Source organism: Rhododendron vialii, chromosome 8a (assembly GCF_030253575.1).
Source record: "Rhododendron vialii isolate Sample 1 chromosome 8a, ASM3025357v1".
Classification (NCBI taxonomy): Eukaryota; Viridiplantae; Streptophyta; class Magnoliopsida; order Ericales; family Ericaceae; genus Rhododendron; species Rhododendron vialii.
Genome location: NC_080564.1, coordinates 15,130,994 through 15,149,806, shown reverse-complemented (window position 1 = coordinate 15,149,806; position 18,813 = coordinate 15,130,994). Strand labels below are relative to the sequence as shown.

General features: G+C 39.0%; 2 protein-coding genes across 4 annotated transcripts; one reads left to right on the top strand and one right to left on the bottom strand.

Moving 5' to 3' along the window:
• Positions 1-1,178: 1,178 nt before the first annotated feature.
• Positions 1,179-18,035, bottom strand: LOC131335973 (E3 ubiquitin-protein ligase RING1). 3 transcript variants are annotated; one of them, XM_058371555.1, is made up of 2 exons: positions 16,783-18,035; positions 1,179-1,384 (listed from the first exon to the last, which is right to left on the bottom strand). In XM_058371555.1, the coding sequence occupies exon 1, from the start codon at positions 17,879-17,881 to the stop codon at positions 16,793-16,795; it is 1,089 nt and encodes a 362-aa protein (XP_058227538.1). In that variant the 5' UTR covers positions 17,882-18,035; the 3' UTR covers positions 1,179-1,384; positions 16,783-16,792. The 3 variants fall into 3 exon arrangements, with proteins under 3 accessions (XP_058227538.1, XP_058227539.1, XP_058227540.1); XM_058371556.1 differs by lacking the exon at positions 1,179-1,384 and adding an exon at positions 5,651-6,004 and having other exon boundaries at positions 16,783-18,021; XM_058371557.1 differs by lacking the exon at positions 1,179-1,384 and adding an exon at positions 8,482-8,500 and having other exon boundaries at positions 16,783-18,021.
• On the top strand, positions 10,957-13,226 carry LOC131298593 (uncharacterized). Its single transcript, XM_058324074.1, has 3 exons — positions 10,957-11,772; positions 11,819-12,459; positions 12,602-13,226. Exons 1-3 carry the CDS (start codon positions 10,957-10,959, stop codon positions 13,224-13,226), a joined length of 2,082 nt encoding a protein of 693 aa, XP_058180057.1.
• Positions 18,036-18,813: the final 778 nt, after the last annotated feature.

Here is an 18,813-nt window from a genome sequence, read left to right as displayed (position 1 = left end):
GTGTTCATTTGTTGCTACTTAAAGTGGGATAAAGAAGTAAAATCACACCCACAGGACTTGGTGAGCATTGCACTTTCACCCCACAGGACTTGGTAGGCTGTGGAATCCAATATTAGGACCTGCCCAGAAGTAAAATTTAGAATCTTTCTCCAATATGCTTATCACTAAATACATATGACCTCGTTTTTTCCCTATACTACTATTCCCTCCGTCCCTTTTTAAGTGTCATGCTTCGTAACTCCAACTTATTAAAAAGACATCATCATTATACCTTTCACATCAACTTTTTCATCAACTTTTCCTACTTACCCATCATCATTACCCTTTTACTCACTTACTTTTCAAAATAGAATATATTTTTATGAACAAAATAGACAATGCACCAACTTTTACTCACTAACTTTACAAAATGGACACTTGGACAGCTTAAAATGGAATACTAGACTCTAAATAAGAGACGGAGGGAGTAGCATTCTGCATTCCACACTACTAGCATCCTTTAGAGAATACACATGTATACAAGTACTTAGAATTCTAGGAGATTAGCAAAAACATAAAAGATTAGATTTATAGGAGTATCTCATTTATTTGTATTATGGTTTAATCAAAATGTTTAGGATAACCTCATTTATATTTGTAACGGACAATACGTTAAGATTTGCTTACTTGTAACGGTAAAATAACAACGAAACAATAATAGAAGAATAAGTAAATCTCCCTCATTCTAGTTTAGGTTGTGTTTGGATTTTGAATGTCAGGGGCAGAAAAGGCGAAAATAGCTCCTACAAAAAAGCAGCAGCATATGTTTCGAATACCTTTGTCATTCTTCTTTTTCCGTCCCAAATGTACAAGATCCAAACAGCCGTAGAGTTCTTGTACTGGGGGTTGGTTAAGAGAATAGGGGAGGGATACCCCAGGTGTGATCCCAAAAAAAAAGGGAAGAAAAGGAAAACTACATCTCCAGTTGGTGCACTTTCACCTCGGCCAAATGGTTCTCTTGTAAGTTGATTCTTTACAATGGGCATCCAATTCCAACATAAACTCCTGCTTACAAGCCAGGGTATTGGAAAATACAGAGTTTGCAAATAAGTTAGTCCACCGGTCAGAAAAGCAACTGCATGAAAGAATACCATGCAAAAATGACATCCATAGGGGAGAGATCATGGTTCCGGATGTAATTGTCCAAAATATGCAACCCAACGATGCACAATAACTCACCATGAAACTTCAAGATTACAAATAATCCAGAAATTTAAAGTTCAAAAGCCTTTACCTATTGTTCTTGTACCGCCAAACAATGAAAACATACCTATCGCTACTCATAAAGTGTATAGGAGATTCGTCTATGTCCAACATGGTAACAAGGTTGAAATCTGATTCTTCCCTGCAACCAAATAAGTGAAGATATTACTACAACTTCTATATAGAAAAATAAACAAGGTGTGTACTTTAATACGTTTTTTTTTCCCCTGGTGCTCCAATAAAAAACTACGCAAGCATTTGACCCAAAAAAGGAAAAACAGCACGTGAAACCAAACGTTGCACCAACATCAACTCTGGAAGGATGATATTTACTGCCACTACCGATACGAAGTATTTGTTTTCTTGCTATTTCGGAAACAAAAAGAGTAAAGTCAAATTCATTTGGGCTATTTTTTCAATTCCAATAAAATGCAATCAAATCAAGTATGGGTTGGCGATCAGAACATATATGGATAGAACTTATAAGGGGGCTCGAAAAACAAGTAATTTTTGCTGAGCCTTTATCCTTTTTTTAGGTTCATTAGGATTCTTATTGGTTGGAACTACCAGTTATCTTGGTAGAAATTTGATATCTTTATTTCCGCCTCAACAAATCATTTTTTTCCACAAGGGCTCGTAATGTCTTTCTATGGGATCGCGGGTCTATTTATTAGCGCCTATTTGTGGTGCACAATTTTGTTGTTTTCTTTGATGACTGTGTCAAGTGTTCAAATCCCCTCATTCGTTGACCGAAAGATTGCCGATAATACCGCGTCTTAAAAGCACACAGATGCAGCTAATACATGTCTTTAGCATTCTACATTGTGCACCAACTAAAGATCTACCAAACAAAATAAGCTAAAAAAGGATGACCTATTATATAAGTTTTTCGAGATCGAATGTAATCTAATATACAGTTACGAATGAACATGTGTGCATATAAACGCAGATTTCTTAGAAGAAGTAAGTAAAGAGTAGTCTCAGACAGAAAAAGCAGGGGCCAGTTTGACACAATCTGCTCTGCCAACTAGTAGTCAAAGGTTTCCAACCCAAACTAAGTCTTATGTTCCGATCAATTGAGGTCAGATCCGTGAATTCTTTTTTGCCATTCTACTCCGTCAAAGGCTATATAATCAATTAGGGGCTCCCGGAACCTAAGGATTCAATAGACCTAGCTTTTACCAAAAGCCAAACACTACAGCTAGGAATGCAACCAACACTTACATTCTACAACTCCCAGTTCTTGCACTTGCTTTTTCAAACCCATATAAAGGAGGATGCCATAAATCAATATTCTTTCTCCCAAGGGAAAAAAAAAACATTTGGACCAACACTGAAGGATGGACCATAGGATTGATAAGCCAAGAAAACATTAAGAGATTAATCATGTGTATATTCAAAACAAAATGTTACACAAATACAAGCCATGGTGCATATTACCACCTCAGTACAGGGCTAAAGTCCCGGATGGGCGCGCACAGTATAGGTCATGAGACTAATATATTAAGCGGGCTCTTCCAGATAATATCTTTCTTGCGATATTTGTATTTTTGTACCAAGAGAAGCTTGGAACTTCTTTTTTAGCAGATGATTCAGCCAGAGAGATGGACAAGGAATGTAGAAAATAAAAATGATTTTTTGGGATGCAGTCAATACCATTAGTTGCATGCCATATCCCATACAATCTCACTTTCAGCCTCTGCTGAAGCTCTTTGTCAAATATCGGGCCATAGTCAAGAGCAAAATGATATGGAAAAAATGTTTTGTTTGACATATGTTATTAACTGTACCTCGTCTCTTTTTTTTATGATAATGAAAAAGTTTGGTCTTATTTGAAAAAGAAGTACGACACTCTTTGGTTCTCATAGAATACAATGGAGTAGTTGATCTTTATCCTATACCTAACTCAAAGCAGATATTAATATCGAAGTTCTCGTCATTCTGTACAAGCAAGGAGACAAGGGGGCCGAAAGAAAAGTAGCAAGCAGAAAAGAAGAGAAGAACGAAAGATCTTCACTTTCCAACATCGAAAGTATATTGAGTTGAAGAAAGTGCAAACACAGAAAATCTGACTAAAGAAAAGTGTAAAAGCAATAATTAAAACTACACACATATAAACATATATATAATACCAAAAAAACCTAAATATATATTTTATTTTCTGAAAATTGGATTTCAAGTTTACATACCAAAATATTTCATCCAACCAGACTCGAAGTTGAACCTCTTTCAAATCTGGTTATGAAGAAGGAAGTCACAATAGAACCTTAAAAACACGTTCAGTCAAAAGCAACAAGTGCACAGAAAAAAGTTGCAGTTATGTTACTTCGTATTACTCCACCTGAAATGCTTCACACAAGCATACAACAAATTAAATACTAATACTACACAAAGGAATATTGATAGCTCCATCCCAGGTTCTTCCATGGTTGTTTTGGGTTGGTAAGGACGAACGGGGAAGAAGCCAGTTTTTAAGATCTAAGTTTTCCCACGTAAACTCTAGCAATTGTATGTTCAAAACAGTCAGATTCATCTTATTTCTGTCTTAAGGACAAAGAACAAGGAAAAATATTCATATATATTACATCCATTACAGTATAATGGTGTAAAAAGGTGAAATAGAGCATTTCATGAGTATAGAGATGTATGCTACATTGCCCGGGAAACTTGAGTGGTTCCATTGCCTGGAAAGCTCAAGTTCTAAGACATGTTGGGGAATGTTCAATGACGCATGGCAGAGACGTATCTTATACTCTTACCCAAGGGTGAAATGTCCGACATGTGTATTGAAGCACATTCAGCAGCAGTGTACAAGTTAAATAGTATCCAGGTTGAGCCATATGGTTAAAAACCAACATGCCTTGCCAGCTTAACTAGCATATTTCTTTGGTCCTTGAAAAGTAATTCTGAAGAAACACCAAAACTGGGTTGTAAGGTGATCTTTTCCCTTCCTGCCCCTAAATTGCAAAATTACGTACCATCCCATAACATACAAACCAGCAGATAGAACTAGCATGACCAACAAAGTCAAACCTATGTTCCGTTAAATGGTGCTAGAATAACGAGAAGGTCATAACTACCAATGTCTAAATCTTTAATGAATGCATCCTATGAGGGTCAACAGAGGACTTCTACTTAACTCAACTGGAATATGAATATCTATGTAAAACAAGACTGAAGGTAGGGTATCGCTCATGCAACCGACAGATGCATAGGTTCAATCTAATTGGGACCCTGATCCTTAGAATGTGATCACAAGAGAAGAGCAAGACTATCTGTTGAGGCCCAGCTTGAAGTTTGAATCATGTTTCGAGCCCAAACAATTTGGCTCAAACGAGAATCTTCTCCATCCACCGAGGAAAAAGACAAAACACAAAAAATGTAGGGTAATCTAGGGCTTGAAGGGGGCTTTTCTGAATATGAGAAGCACGAATGAAGTAAAGACAATGTGCAAGGGGCCCTAATCTACAATCTATGAAGCACCGACACTCGTCGTATCCATGTCAGACACTTCAGGGACACATATGGGGACACGGTAACATGATTTTCAAAAATTTTGATAGCTTTTCGGGGATAAAACATTTATAACTTCAAAAGTTTTGAGGCATATACCATTGGCCAATAATGCATTCGGTAGAAGTCATAGCCAAAACATTCAGTAGTTACTATGTAAGTTTGCATAGGCCATAGCTGAGAAAACTATTTTAAAAAATTTTGCCACGTCAGTTTCCCCATGTTCTAAGACTTGTCGTGTCTAATATCCATGTTTGTGTCCCCCGCCGTGTCAGTGTTGTATCTGCGCTACATAGTCTACAACAGGAAAAAGGCGTGGTTTCAAGGCTGTAGAAGCCACAATCTGTGAAAGTTTATAAGAAAAAAAATCAAAGTCTCAAATAGAAGCGGCTGAAGAGGAGGAAATCTTATTAAGGGTTCGAAAAGATGATTTCGTGGCAGGCAACAGAGGCAAAAAATGAAACTTGAAATGTTCAAGCTTTGGAAAAGAAAAGTTGAGATGTTGTTTGGCTTTCACATGTTCCTCCATTTTGACATATGAGCCCCGTCTGCAGCACCTTGAGCTTCACTTGCCCTAGCAATCCACCCCCCAATGTCTTCTAGTTTGGCTTGAAGTCTGCTAAACACTGTTAAAGGTTCCTCTCGTTCCATTTCAATATCAACTTGTGTGAGGAGAGGCAAAGAGAGTTGTTAGGTACTGTTAGCAAAAGTCATTTCAGAAGAAATAAGTTTAGGAAAGGGTTTCATAGGCGTTGTGAAGGAGTCAAGGAGGGATGAAATCATGAGGCAATACAAAACTTTTCACTGTAATGGAACAAGAGGACCTTTAAGAGAGTTTTTCAGGCTTCAAACCACAACTGAAGACTACAAGATAATAATACAAGGGCAAGGGGCACACTGGGCTCAGAACAGCAAAAGAAAGAAAATGTTCAAAGCTGAAGAACATCTCGACCTCCTAGAAGATCAAATCAAGGACACATACCAGACTCTAGATTCTTCCATCAAGAAAATGAGAACACTAAAAAAATAAACGAAAAGTATGGGTACAATTGAATGATGTCGTTCCAAATCATGGTTCCACTTTCCACCCCAACGTGCCTCAACATATTTGGTGTTAGATTGTAGCCACAGCGAGCGCTAATCAATTAGTCAGAGTTGACTGTGCTTGATACAATTGAATGAGCTGATGGGTGAGAGGACCTTTATTCTGCTCAAGACTAAGTCTCAGGACACAGTACTGCCCAAGCCCCTGAAAGAAACATTAAATGTGTGCCATAGTGCCCAAATAGCCCACAGGTGATAACTGTATAGATATGCTGTGTCTGGCTTTGGAACGCTTGTCAGTTGCGTATCCCCATGCATGCAAGATTCAAAATTCATATCCGACCTCCAGTCAAAACTATAAGAATTCATCTGGCCAACCAACCGGTATCAAGTTCTCTCTTTTCCTCACCCACGCTTCTACCATGGGGCAGTTGCATGAATTGGAAATAGGTGCAGTTAGGTAGTGAATCGATGTATAGTGCATCGCTTTTGTCTCATTGATCGGATTTTTATGTGCCATGGTTGAACAATGCTTCAACTACTGTTATAAGGTTGGTCAGATTTTTATGTGTCATATTTTGTCTCTGTCTCTCTTGCGTAACAAATAAAAATAAATCTCCACAAATATTCTGGGTGAATTTATTTTTTAGAGTAAATAAAGAGAGACAAAGTCGAGATGGCATATAACAACTCTAAAAACTTTCAAATGTTGTTTGTACTTTTAACCCTTTTCCACAAAAAAGGATCACAAATGGATTCACAAATCTACATCTCCTATACATTGCAATGGAAGAGGGTCTAACCAATTAGACTGCATAATCATCAATTCATCATTTTAAAACAAGCTTTTTTATTCATTTAGGCCTGAAATCTTTATTCAGGCGCCTTTCTTATCCAAATGCATAAACATATTTTTTCATGTACTTGAGAAATCATGATGATTCCGAGGGATTCAAGAATTCAGGAAAAGACCATTTTGATTCTCAGTTCGATTCACAATTGAAACTACGCATATCCCACACCTAGACTCGTATTGTGTTGTGTCGACTGTGGTACTTCACGCATATCCCAGGTGCATGTAAAATAGCTTGAAAGTATTGCAATGCCTTTCGGTCAAAACAAAAAAGATATGGAAAATGACTTCTGAGGATGGGATGTTAGAAGATGATAATCAAGTGGTTGATAGAATACAAAAACTTAGTACATGGCACTAATTATTTGAAACCCTAACATCCCATCCTCAGAAGTCATTTTCCATATCTTTTTTGTTTTGACCGAAAGGCATTGCAATACTTTCAAGCTATTTTACATGCACCTGGGATATGCGTGAAGTACCACAGTCGACACAACACAATACGAGTCTAGGTGTGGGATATGCGTAGTTTCAATTGTGAATCGAACTGAGAATCAAAATGGTCTTTTCCTGAATTCTTGAATCCCTCGGAATCATCATGATTTCTCAAGTACATGAAAAAATATGTTTATGCATTTGGATAAGAAAGGCGCCTGAATAAAGATTTCAGGCCTAAATGAATAAAAAAGCTTGTTTTAAAATGATGAATTGATGATTATGCAGTCTAATTGGTTAGACCCTCTTCCATTGCAATGTATAGGAGATGTAGATTTGTGAATCCATTTGTGATCCTTTTTTGTGGAAAAGGGTTAAAAGTACAAACAACATTTGAAAGTTTTTAGAGTTGTTATATGCCATCTCGACTTTGTCTCTCTTTATTTACTCTAAAAAATAAATTCACCCAGAATATTTGTGGAGATTTATTTTTATTTGTTACGCAAGAGAGAGAGACAAAATATGACACATAAAAATCTGACCAACCTTATAACAGTAGTTGAAGCATTGTTCAACCATGGCACATAAAAATCCGATCAATGAGACAAAAGCGATGCACTATACATCGATTCACTACCTAACTGCACCTATTTCCAATTCATGCAACTGCCCCATGGTAGAAGCGTGGGTGAGGAAAAGAGAGAACTTGATACCGGTTGGTTGGCCAGATGAATTCTTATAGTTTTGACTGGAGGTCGGATATGAATTTTGAATCTTGCATGCATGGGGATACGCAACTGACAAGCGTTCCAAAGCCAGACACAGCATATCTATACAGTTATCACCTGTGGGCTATTTGGGCACTATGGCACACATTTGCGTAGTTGATAGCTTGTCAGCTATGTGGGCTATTTTGGGCTATACGGAGATAGCAAGTGAATCTAATTCCCAAGTCCGAAGAGTAGGAGCTGGCCCAAAATATGGGTACACAGATAGCTTCGTGGGGCACAATTTGGGGTCCCACACGAATGATCCGAGCTGTTTATTAAATTTTAAGTATTTTTTCGAGTGGCCCTGTAAAAAGTCAGTTCAATCGAACAACGGTAAGTCTTGATCCAATCTTCTAACTTTGAATTTAGATTTCTGGATCTACAATTTGAATGAAAAGCTATAAGATTGGATCAAGCACTAACATTTATCCGATTGAGCTGATTTTTTATGAGCCACTCAAACAAAAATTTGAACTTAATGACCGGCTCGGATCGTTTGTGTGGGACCCGGAGTAGGCCCCGCACAGTGATTTGTGCTCACAGACTTTTTGTCATAGAAGTGACGTAGGACAAAATTGAAACTGGGCCAAGGATGATCAAAACACGAAGAACAAGGACTTCTTTCGGACTGTGAACAGTGTACCTGACACATAATTTTTCAAAAAATTAGGACATGGACACATTGGGATATATGTTAAATCATACTACATAGATATTTACACAATATAGATTGCATACATATAAAATTCATAGTCTTAATTATTTTGGATATCGCATCAATAGCTAAGCAGTGAACCAAGGACAAGAGAGGGTTATTACTAAGGCCGGTTTTGAGAAATCCTAGGATCATGTGAAGCGGGAGATTTTGGATTTTATTATGCAAAAGAAAGTACTTGGAGATAGGTGGAGAAATTGGCTATATCTCTTAATTTATAATATTTTTTCTATCAAATATGGATCTTGTTTGATAGATCTCAATGAGATCTTTTATACGAAGTTTTAAAATCACTTAAAAGATTATAGATTGTAAGATATAATCAATTGAAAAATGGCAGGCACTCCCAAAGAGGGCCAACAAATTGGGACGGAGGGAGTAACATTTAACATATATTTTGTTGCACTTTTTTTTTTTCTTTTCTTTTTTTGATAAGTAAAGGATTATATTTTGTTATGCATTATGTATAACAATTTCTTAGTCGATGTACGGCTCTGATGCGTATTCTATATCACATATATTTAGTTAACATAATACTTAGCAACTTGTACTTCTACTATTACACATATAAGGCTGTACCACGTGCACAAAGCTCCCGTGGATGTGAGGTCTTGGGAAGGGTTGATGCACACAGCTTAACCCCTGCAGGTATAGAGGCTATTTCCGGGAATAGAACCCCAAAATAATTCCAAAATTATCAAGTAAATTTTGCCGATTGATCGCCGCATAGCCAAGCAGTCGCTGCCAGACCTTAAAATCTAGGCATTGGGGTCCACATAGCGCCCAGACGCTGCCTACGCCAACCTTTAGAACACCAATGTAAACCAGTTTGGTTGCATTAACGTTAAGATTTCCTATATTGCGTTTATTTATTGACTCTATTTGTCGTAGCGCTTGACTCAAGAAACTGCAAAAATATTGTTTAACAATAAGGCGAGAGCTAACAATGTACACTGCGTGATTCACAATAACAAATAATCAACCAAATAACATTGTCTACCTGGATATTATAACAATTAGGTTTTATGTGAACTTATTGTGACATCTTTTGTTCTCGATGCTCTAACAAAAAAGTAAATTTATATTAGCAAGTAGTGTTCAAGATACATTACTTCGTCCCTTTCCCCAACACCTACATTGCACCCAGGTAGTAGCGGATCCAATGTAGGCCGGCGGGGGCATGTTTTTGAATCATTGTGTTTTTAACTTTAACCATATAGTAAAAGAAAGTCAAGGAGAAACTCTTCTTTTAACTTCATCATTTCTCACAACGCAAGCCTCCACTGCTATGAAGCATCGACACCTCTAGAGGTCAACGTATTGCAGTGCCGGACACGGGGACACGTATGGGACACTCCAGGTGGCGTGTCCCATAATTTAAATTAAATTTGAGATGGGACACGGCTGGGTACACAGCGGGGACACTGATGGGGACACAGAGGGGGTCAAGGTGTATTTTTAAAAAAAATTGGGGTCAAACTGTAATTTTTTAAAATTTTGGGGGCCAAATTGTAATTTTTTTAAATTTTCAAGGGTCAAACTGTAATTTTTCAATAGGGTTATATTGAACTTATGGATGTATAGTTTTGTTTGCATGGTATCTAGGAAGCACCGATACTTCAAAAGGGCGCCGTACCCACGTATTGGACACGGGGACACGGCGGGGACACGCCTAAATATGTATTGGACATGCCACGTGGCGTGTCCAATAATTTATACTCCCTCCGTCCCATAATGTTTGGCACTTTCACTATTTCAGCCTTATGAAAAAATTAACAATATCTTTTAATCCATAATATTTTTTATAAGCAATATGGATCTTGTTTGATAGAGTTTAATTTGTTCTATTATACAAAGTTCAAAAAATTGCCTAAGACATTATGGATTGAAAGATATATGCAATTTAAAAATGGCACGCATTCCTGAAAATGCCAAACATTATGGGACGGAGGGAGTATTATTTTTTGATAGGGGACACGGCGGGGACACGGCTGGGGACACGGCTAGGGGTCAAAATGAATTTTTTAAAAAAATTGGGGGTTAAAATGAAATAATTCAAAACTTTTGGGTTAAACTGTAATTATACCTTTAAAAGTTATATATTACATCGACTGTTTCCCTTTCTCATTGCTCTTTCAAATTTTCAAGCCCTACTGACGAAGAGCTCAGACTCGACTCCTCTCTCTCTCGTTCCTCTCTCTCGTTCTCTCGTTCCTCTCTGTCTCTCTCTCTCTCTCATTCCTCTCTGTCTCTCTCTCTCGTCTCTCTCTATGTGTGTCTCTGACTCTCTGTATATTTGTGTGTGTATATATATGTATAACTGACCAGCATACTGTTTTTTTTTATTTGAACCATGTTAATCTCATACATTAATCATATAGGGCATGTCTTCCTCAACGGGTGCTAGTAGTGCACCCAAAACTGTGGAGGGATCAGTACTTTGGCAATTTGTAACTAAATTGGATAAATTTGGTGGAAAAGGAGAAAATTTCAAATGGAAGTGCAATTATTGTGGTGTAACAAAAAATGATTCATATACAAGAGTGAAAGCTCATTTGTTGAAAGTTACCGGAGAAGGGGTAGCGGCTTGTGAGGTTGTAACAAGTCCAAAAGTTGCAAAATTTCATAAATTGATTGAAGAAGAGAAAGCAAAAGCGGAACAATCCCAACCGAAGAAAGTTCCATTGCCTCCTTCTAGTGCCTCTCTTACGAGCACAAGTTTCAATGAAACACAAGGAGGCTTGGGATCGAAAAAGAGGAGGGCAAATACTAGTGAAAGTGATAATCCTGTCATTAAAGCATTCAATGTTGGGGCTCGGGACCACTTACATAACGAAATTGCTCGAATGTTTTACTCCGGGGGATTGCCTTTCAACTTGGCAAGAAATCCACACTATGTTAGTTCCTACATGTATGCTGCGAATCATAGCATACCGGGATATATACCACCGGGGTACAACTTGTTGAGAACTAGATTGCTTCAAAGGGAAAGGGCGAATATTGAACGGTTGTTAGATCCTATTAAAGGGACATGGAAGGAGAAGGGCTTGACGATTGCAAGTGATGGTTGGAGTGATTCTCAAAGAAGGTCTTTAATTAACTTTATGGCAGTCACCGGAGGTGCACCAATGTTTCTTAAGGCTGTTAATTGTGAGGGGGAAATAAAGGATAAACATTTCATTGCTTCATTGATGAAGGAGGTAGTTATTGAGGTTGGGCCTAAGAATGTGGTTCAAATTGTTACAGACAATGCTGCAAATTGTTAAGGTGGCGGGACAAATAATTGAAGCCCAATACCCTCACATCTTTTGGACTCCTTGTGTAGTGCACACTCTAAATCTTGCCTTGAAGAACATTTGTGCCGCGAAAAACATTGAGAATAACTCACTTGTGTATGATGAGTGTAGTTGGATTACTATTGTCGTTGGTGATGCAAGTTGCATCAAGAATTTCATAATGAATCACTCGATGAGATTGGCTATTTTTAATGAGTTTGTTTCTTTGAAGTTGCTTTCGGTTGCCGAGACTCGCTTTGCTTCATCCATTGTAATGCTTAGGAGGTTTAAGCTCATCAAGCAAGGTCTTCAATCGATGGTAATTAGTACTCAATGGAATTCTCATAGGGAGGAGCAAGGGGCTTCATTTGTGAGGGAGACTTTGTTGAATGAGAAGTGGTGGGATAAGGTGGACTACATTCTATCATTTACGGCACCTATTTATGACATGCTTAGAGAATGTGACACGGATAAGCCTACTCTTCACTTGATTTACGACATGTGGGATAATATGATTGAGAAAGTGAAGTGTGTCATTTACAAGCACGAAGAGAAGCATTTGGAAGATGAGAGCGAATTTTATGATGTTGTTCATAAAATTCTAGTGGATAGGTGGAACAAGAACAATACACCACTTCATTGCTTGGCACATGCTCTAAATTCAAGGAAATTACAAGTTTACAACATAATTTACCATTTTTGCTAAGTCTTTAGTGCAAACACCTCTTAGTTAATTATTTACTTTATTATGTAGGTATTATAGTGACATATGGCTTGAAGAGGATCCAAAGCGAGTTCCTCCACACAAGGATGAAGAGGTCACGAATGAGAGAAAGAAATGCTTGAAAAGGTACTTAAATGATTCCACGGAGCGTACCAAAGCCAATATGGAGTATGCCAAGTTCTCAACTAAGGAGGGGTCATTTTCCGATGTTGATTCTATTGAAGATAGATATAATATGGATCCTCATAGTTGGTGGGTAATTCATGGTGCATCCGCCCCGATTCTTCAAACTTTGGCCTTGAAGATTCTCACTCAACCTTCTTCTTCTTCATGTTGTGAGAGAAATTGGAGTACATACTCCTTCATCCATTCATTGAGAAGGAACAAAATGACCCCTCAACGGGCGGAGGACTTGGTGTATATTCATAGTAACCTCCGTCTTTTATCAAGGAGAAGTCCACAATATTGTAATGGGGTAACTAAGATGTGGGATATTGCGGGAGATCAATTTGGCTCACTTGATGATGTTGGGATGCTTGAGGTTGCAAACCTCTCACTTGATGAACCCGAAATGGAGGTTGTAGTCTTCACGGATGATGGAGATGGTGACCAAGCCAATAGCGATGAAGAAGTGATAGAAGTTGGGTCTAATTGATATTTGGACACGTGGCTGTTTAGTTTGTAGAACTATGGATGTTTTCTCTTTCGATTGGGTTGTATTAAATCTATAACTACGGATGTTTTGTTTTGCTTTAATGGACCGATGTTACGATGTATGCATCTAATCTATTATGTTAAAACTACTTATGGTTAGTATTTATGGCAAAATATGAATGTTAACTGTTAAGTTGTTCACTATTTACATATTGCAATGTAAGCATGGAAAAAAGAAAAAAAATATAAATAAATAAATCATATATATATATATATATATATATATATATATATATATCGGAGCGGTTCCGAGGACACCCAAAAAAACACCTCATAGTTCCCGATCAAATTTTGATAATCGGAGCCGCTCAATGTGATCAGAACATAATTTTAAGGGTACCCATGAGAAATCAGCAAAAAAAATGACCGGGAAGGGCTTGATCCGAACAGTTTCGAACAGTTTTTTATTGAACGGTTCAAATAAAAACTGCTCAAATCAAGCATTTCCCGATCATTTTTTTTTGTTAATTTCTCGCGGGCACCTTTAAAATCACATTCTGCACACATTGAACGGTTCGAATCATAAAAATTTGATCAAGAACTATGAGTTTGAGATTTGGGGTATTTTTTTAGGTGTTTATTTGGGTGTCCCTTGAACCGTCCCGTATATATATATTATATTTATATATACACGTGGCGTGTCCCCCGCCGTGTCCGTATTTCGATTTTTTTAGAATTGCCGTGTCCCGTGTCCGTGTCCGTGTCCGTGTCCGTATCCGTATCCGTATCCGTGCTACTTAGATTGGAACTATAGATTTTTTTCGTTTTGTCCACATTTTGCTTTGTTTGGTTTGTGTTCTGAAATTTTTTTTGAAAAATAGTAGGGGTAATAAGTGAAGAGAGATAGAGAGAGAAATGTTGGAAGTAGGGGGAATCTAGGGGGTATTTTTTGAAAAATTCTTTTTGAAAATGGAAGAGAACAAGGCATTGTCATTTAAACTTGGAAAAAATTGAAAATATATATAAATAAATATACACGTGGCGTGTCCCCCGCCGTGTCCGTGTCCCCATTTTTAAAACATTCCTGTGTCCCCATGTCGGTGTCTGTGCATCATCCCACTGTATCACCAATCAACAAAAATTACCATTGTCGTGGGTCAGTGCATCGTCACTAAAGTTTGGCTGTCATTGTGCTTCGTCATCGAAAGGTGCCGGTAAATTGTACGGCTCCACTTCTCCATTCTCTTACATTGAATCTAGAGGTTTTAAAACTTGTGTTACTTCTAGGTTATAGATTTACAAAAATCGAATTGATTCAGGTTTTACAGCTACGGTCCGTTCCAAAACCATAGGCGCACTCCTTAATTTTGTTTGAATTTCAGTGCTTAATTTTGGGCTACAGCTTCTTCAATTCTAACAAATTAAAACCACATCATATTACTCTTGAGCTACAATTAGTAAGATTTAAACTTTTTCCTCCCATTCAAACAAAAATTAAGAACTTTGTTCTGGTGATTGCATTTGATGTTGAAGATGATAGCTGATGCACATTCTTGGCTATACCATCGCACAAAGCAATACCCACATTTTTTTTTTTTTTTTGATATTTCAGAATTACAACGAAAAAAGTATGAAAGAAGATGCAACCCAAAACTAACACAAATGATCCAAACAGACAAAAAGAACAAACAAATAGTCACAACTAGGGGTCGAGCACACGCAATGCTTGTGCAAATCGGATACAGCATATATATAATCTGACAAAGTGTGTGCACGGGTGTTGTGATATCATAAATTCCATCCCTATTCATGCGGTGGGATTGCATATTAATCACATTAAACAAACGGCCCCATATGTAAACTAATATGACAAATTCTACATTATCGATTCATGCAATAAATCAGCTCTCTCCAACATCTTTCAGCGCAAATATTAACATGAGAAAAAAGAATAGACGTGACCATACTAGCAGGTGAGCACACATGATGTGTGTGCAATAGCAGTATCAAGATTACGATTCAACAAACGATTGTGGAGGAATTTGGGAGAAAATAAGAAAAATAAAGAAAAGACCATCCTTTTACTTGTGTTTAGCCATGAAAAGATGACGACAAACATAACCGTGGATTATGTTTACATATACACACAAATTTACACTATGGCACAAGTATAATGATTCAAAAGTACCTTTTCCACTTTGTGGGCAAAAACTTAATTACGCTCACCTGTCCCTCTTCCTCTGCATCTCCTGTCTCTTATCGGATGGGAGGGAGACAATGACAGAGGTTAAAACTTTGTTCCCGAGCAGTTATGTTTCTACTCATGTCATTTTTCCTTGGGTGTTTACAGTTCAAGTTTTGTTACTGTTTTTCCCAAAGTGCAACCGATTGTACCGGCTACAAGTGTTGAGTTATCTGATTTCTTTGAGGGCATTATCGGATTATCGAAAAATCTATACAACCTCAAGAAAGGGAAACACCAAACATGTGCTCACCCTTTATATATTAGAACAAATATCTTTAATAGAAAGTTCTATTGGGTACAAATTAGAGGTCTTGGGTGTTATAAAACTCCTATAAATATCTCCCTGCTGAAACCTTTGGGACACACTTCAGGAAACAGAGACGAATAACATCCTTTCAAACCATTAAAACCTCTTACCATGCATGAGAAATAATAGATATTCACATAGAACAGAATTTCTCAATATCGACAGACAAACTCAAAAAAAAAAAAAAAAAAGAGGAGGCCCCCACCCAAAAAAACTCAAAAAACGCAGTTCCCACCAACACGAATCTGATCCTACCATTGATTCTCATGACACACTTCCTCCACCTTCCCTGTGCAGCTCCCTGCGCCGAACATCCTCCTTCCCCACAACACTCATGCTCTACAGACTACAATCTCTCCAAAGATCGAAGATGTTCACTCCCCAAAAACTACAATAATTAACATATCTTCCGCCAAGATTGGAGCTACTCACTACCGTGGCAGCAACTAACCATCCTTATTCCTAGATTCCACTACTATTTCTGCCAGAACTAAACCCTTTTGGGGATTCAGATGTCACGGGGCAAAACTTGCATCACTTTAGAGGATTACCAAGATATAAGAAAAACCAAACAACAAAGTCCCCTAGGTACACCTGAATGACATAGGGTGAATCCCCACAGGAAATGAAATTCACGTTTGAGCCTCCAAAACATACCCATCTACACAAGAAAGCCAAAAAAAAAAAAAAGGGCATGCATAGGAGAAGAAGTGGTCCTACAAAATTCAAGTCACTGGAATCTACGATGGAGACATTTTCCCGGGGGAGGGTACTGCTGAACTTGAAACCAATAATCAAACCAAGCGGAGAGCAATTAAAGTTTTGTTGCAAAACACATCATGGGTTAGAAAAATATGGTCTTCTAAGCCACCAAAAAGCAATCTCCACCCACCATATCATCTTGCATCCATCGCTACTCGCAATCTCCAAAAGCAAAAACTAGGTATTCAAAGAACGATTGCAGAGAAAACTGGAAAAGACAAAAAAGAAAAAAAATGCAATTACCAAGAATTTGTCAGTCTAGATCTTCTTCTCTGGCTTGACCTCCCGAGTTGGAATCCCCATCATTGTGACCGGTGTTGCTGGCCCCGCTGTTGCTAGTTTCCGCAGGCGAGCCAAACGCCCTAAACGGCCAAGGTAACGTTATCCTAAACCTCCTTTCTGCAGTGCGTGGGGTCAGAGGATTCTCCTGAGATCCCCCACTAGCACCGCCACCAACACCCCCCGGTGCCAAACCCGGGATAGGGGACCCGCGAGTAACAGTCCTATTCATCTCATAATCAGGGTCATCCGTAGGCAACTCATACCGACAAACTGGACAAGAATTGTGCATCTCCAACCAAGGGAGAATACAGTCGGAATGGTACAGGTGCTTACATGGCATCTGCTTCGCCTCCTCGCCGACTTGGAAAGTGTCCTTACAGACAGCGCACTGGGAATCGGACGAATCCGAGGCGAGCAGCTGATCGGAGATGTTAATACTCGGGAGAGCCTCGACGGCCGACTTGGAAGCCGGAGGGGTGCCGTAGCGGTTGGGATCGTTCTCGGCCAGTTGCTGTATGAGTTGCTCGAGGCCGGGGCCGATGAAGTAATCGCCTAGATTCGTAGGAAGCCCAAAACCCCCCATGGGATCGTTGTTCTCGATGACGAGTTGGATGTTAGCGCCGCCTGCCCTAAGGTTATTGATGTAATTCTCGAGGAATGCGAAAGGATTGAACTCACCGGGACCGTGAAGCCCTGCCCCTTGTTGTTGGGATTGGCCGGGTCCGAAGAGAGCGGAGAGATCGCTAGGGTTTTGGAGTTGGAAGCCGGAGCCGGAGCCGGAGCCGGCACCGGAGAAGACGAGGGGGAAGCCGGCGGAGAAGGAGGGGAAGCCGGAGAGGGGGTCGGAGGGGGAGGAGGAGAAGAAGGGATTGAGGTTAGGGTTAGGGTTGGGGTTGATGACGGGATCTTCGTATTCTTCGAGGAATCCACCGTTGCAATTGGGGCAGACTAGGTCGGAGGCAGGTGGGGGGGTTATGGAGACGGTGCGATTGCACTGGTAGCAGAAGTAAAGCAGAGGCAGGGGGCCGCCTCTGCTGGCGGAGTCGCCGGTGGATGACATGGTGTTATTGTGTTGTTATAGGAGAGAGAGAGGAGAAGAAGAAGAAGAAGAAATTGATGCCCTCCTGTGTGAAGAATTTGAGAGAGAGAGAGAGAGAGTCGTCGCGGGGCCGACTCTGCTTTAGGCTGGTGGGGTTGGCTCAGATTGGCTCAAATTCGTAATCTATGGCAAAGGGGAAAAAAACAGAAAAGAAAAGAAGGAAAAATTTTAGAGTGGTGCTACAGTTCCCGACGGGAGGATTCCCGATCGGAATCCCGACGTCCCGCCGGACACACTCCGGCCACCAGACGGCCGATCCGAGCCGTCCAAAAATTCTAAAAAAAAAAATCAAGTGGGTCTTGTGAAGAATAAATGGCATCCGACATGTCTAAATAGCCGATCCAAGCACTTCATTTTTGGCTGATCCAAACACTCCAATTTTGGCCGATCCAAACACAAAAATGGATTGTTTGGATCGGCCATCTACACATGTCGAATGCTGTTTATTCTCGCGTAGGCCCACTCGGATTTTTTTTTTTGAATTTTTGGACGGCTTGGATCGGCTGTCAGTGGCCGGAATGTGCCCGGCAGGACGTCGGGATTCCGGTCGAGATTTTTGGTCGGGAAGCTTAGACTTTCTAAAAATTTTACTACTATTTAAAAAAAAAATGAGAGAAAGAAAATGAGAGAAAAATGGGAGGAAAATTTGTACTATTCACCAAACTTGAAAACTTTATTTTCTTCTCTATTTTTTTTCCAACCAAACAATAGAAGGAAGTTTTTTTAAATTTTTCTTTCTTTTCCCTGAATTTCAAATAGAGCCTAAAATTGAATTACTACTATCAAAACTTATTACCTATTTTTGGTTATTCATTTAAAAGGTTATTAAAGTTATCAATATAAAGGTCCACAGTGGTCATTTGCCAGTTATTTCTAGGTTTGTTTTGATGATC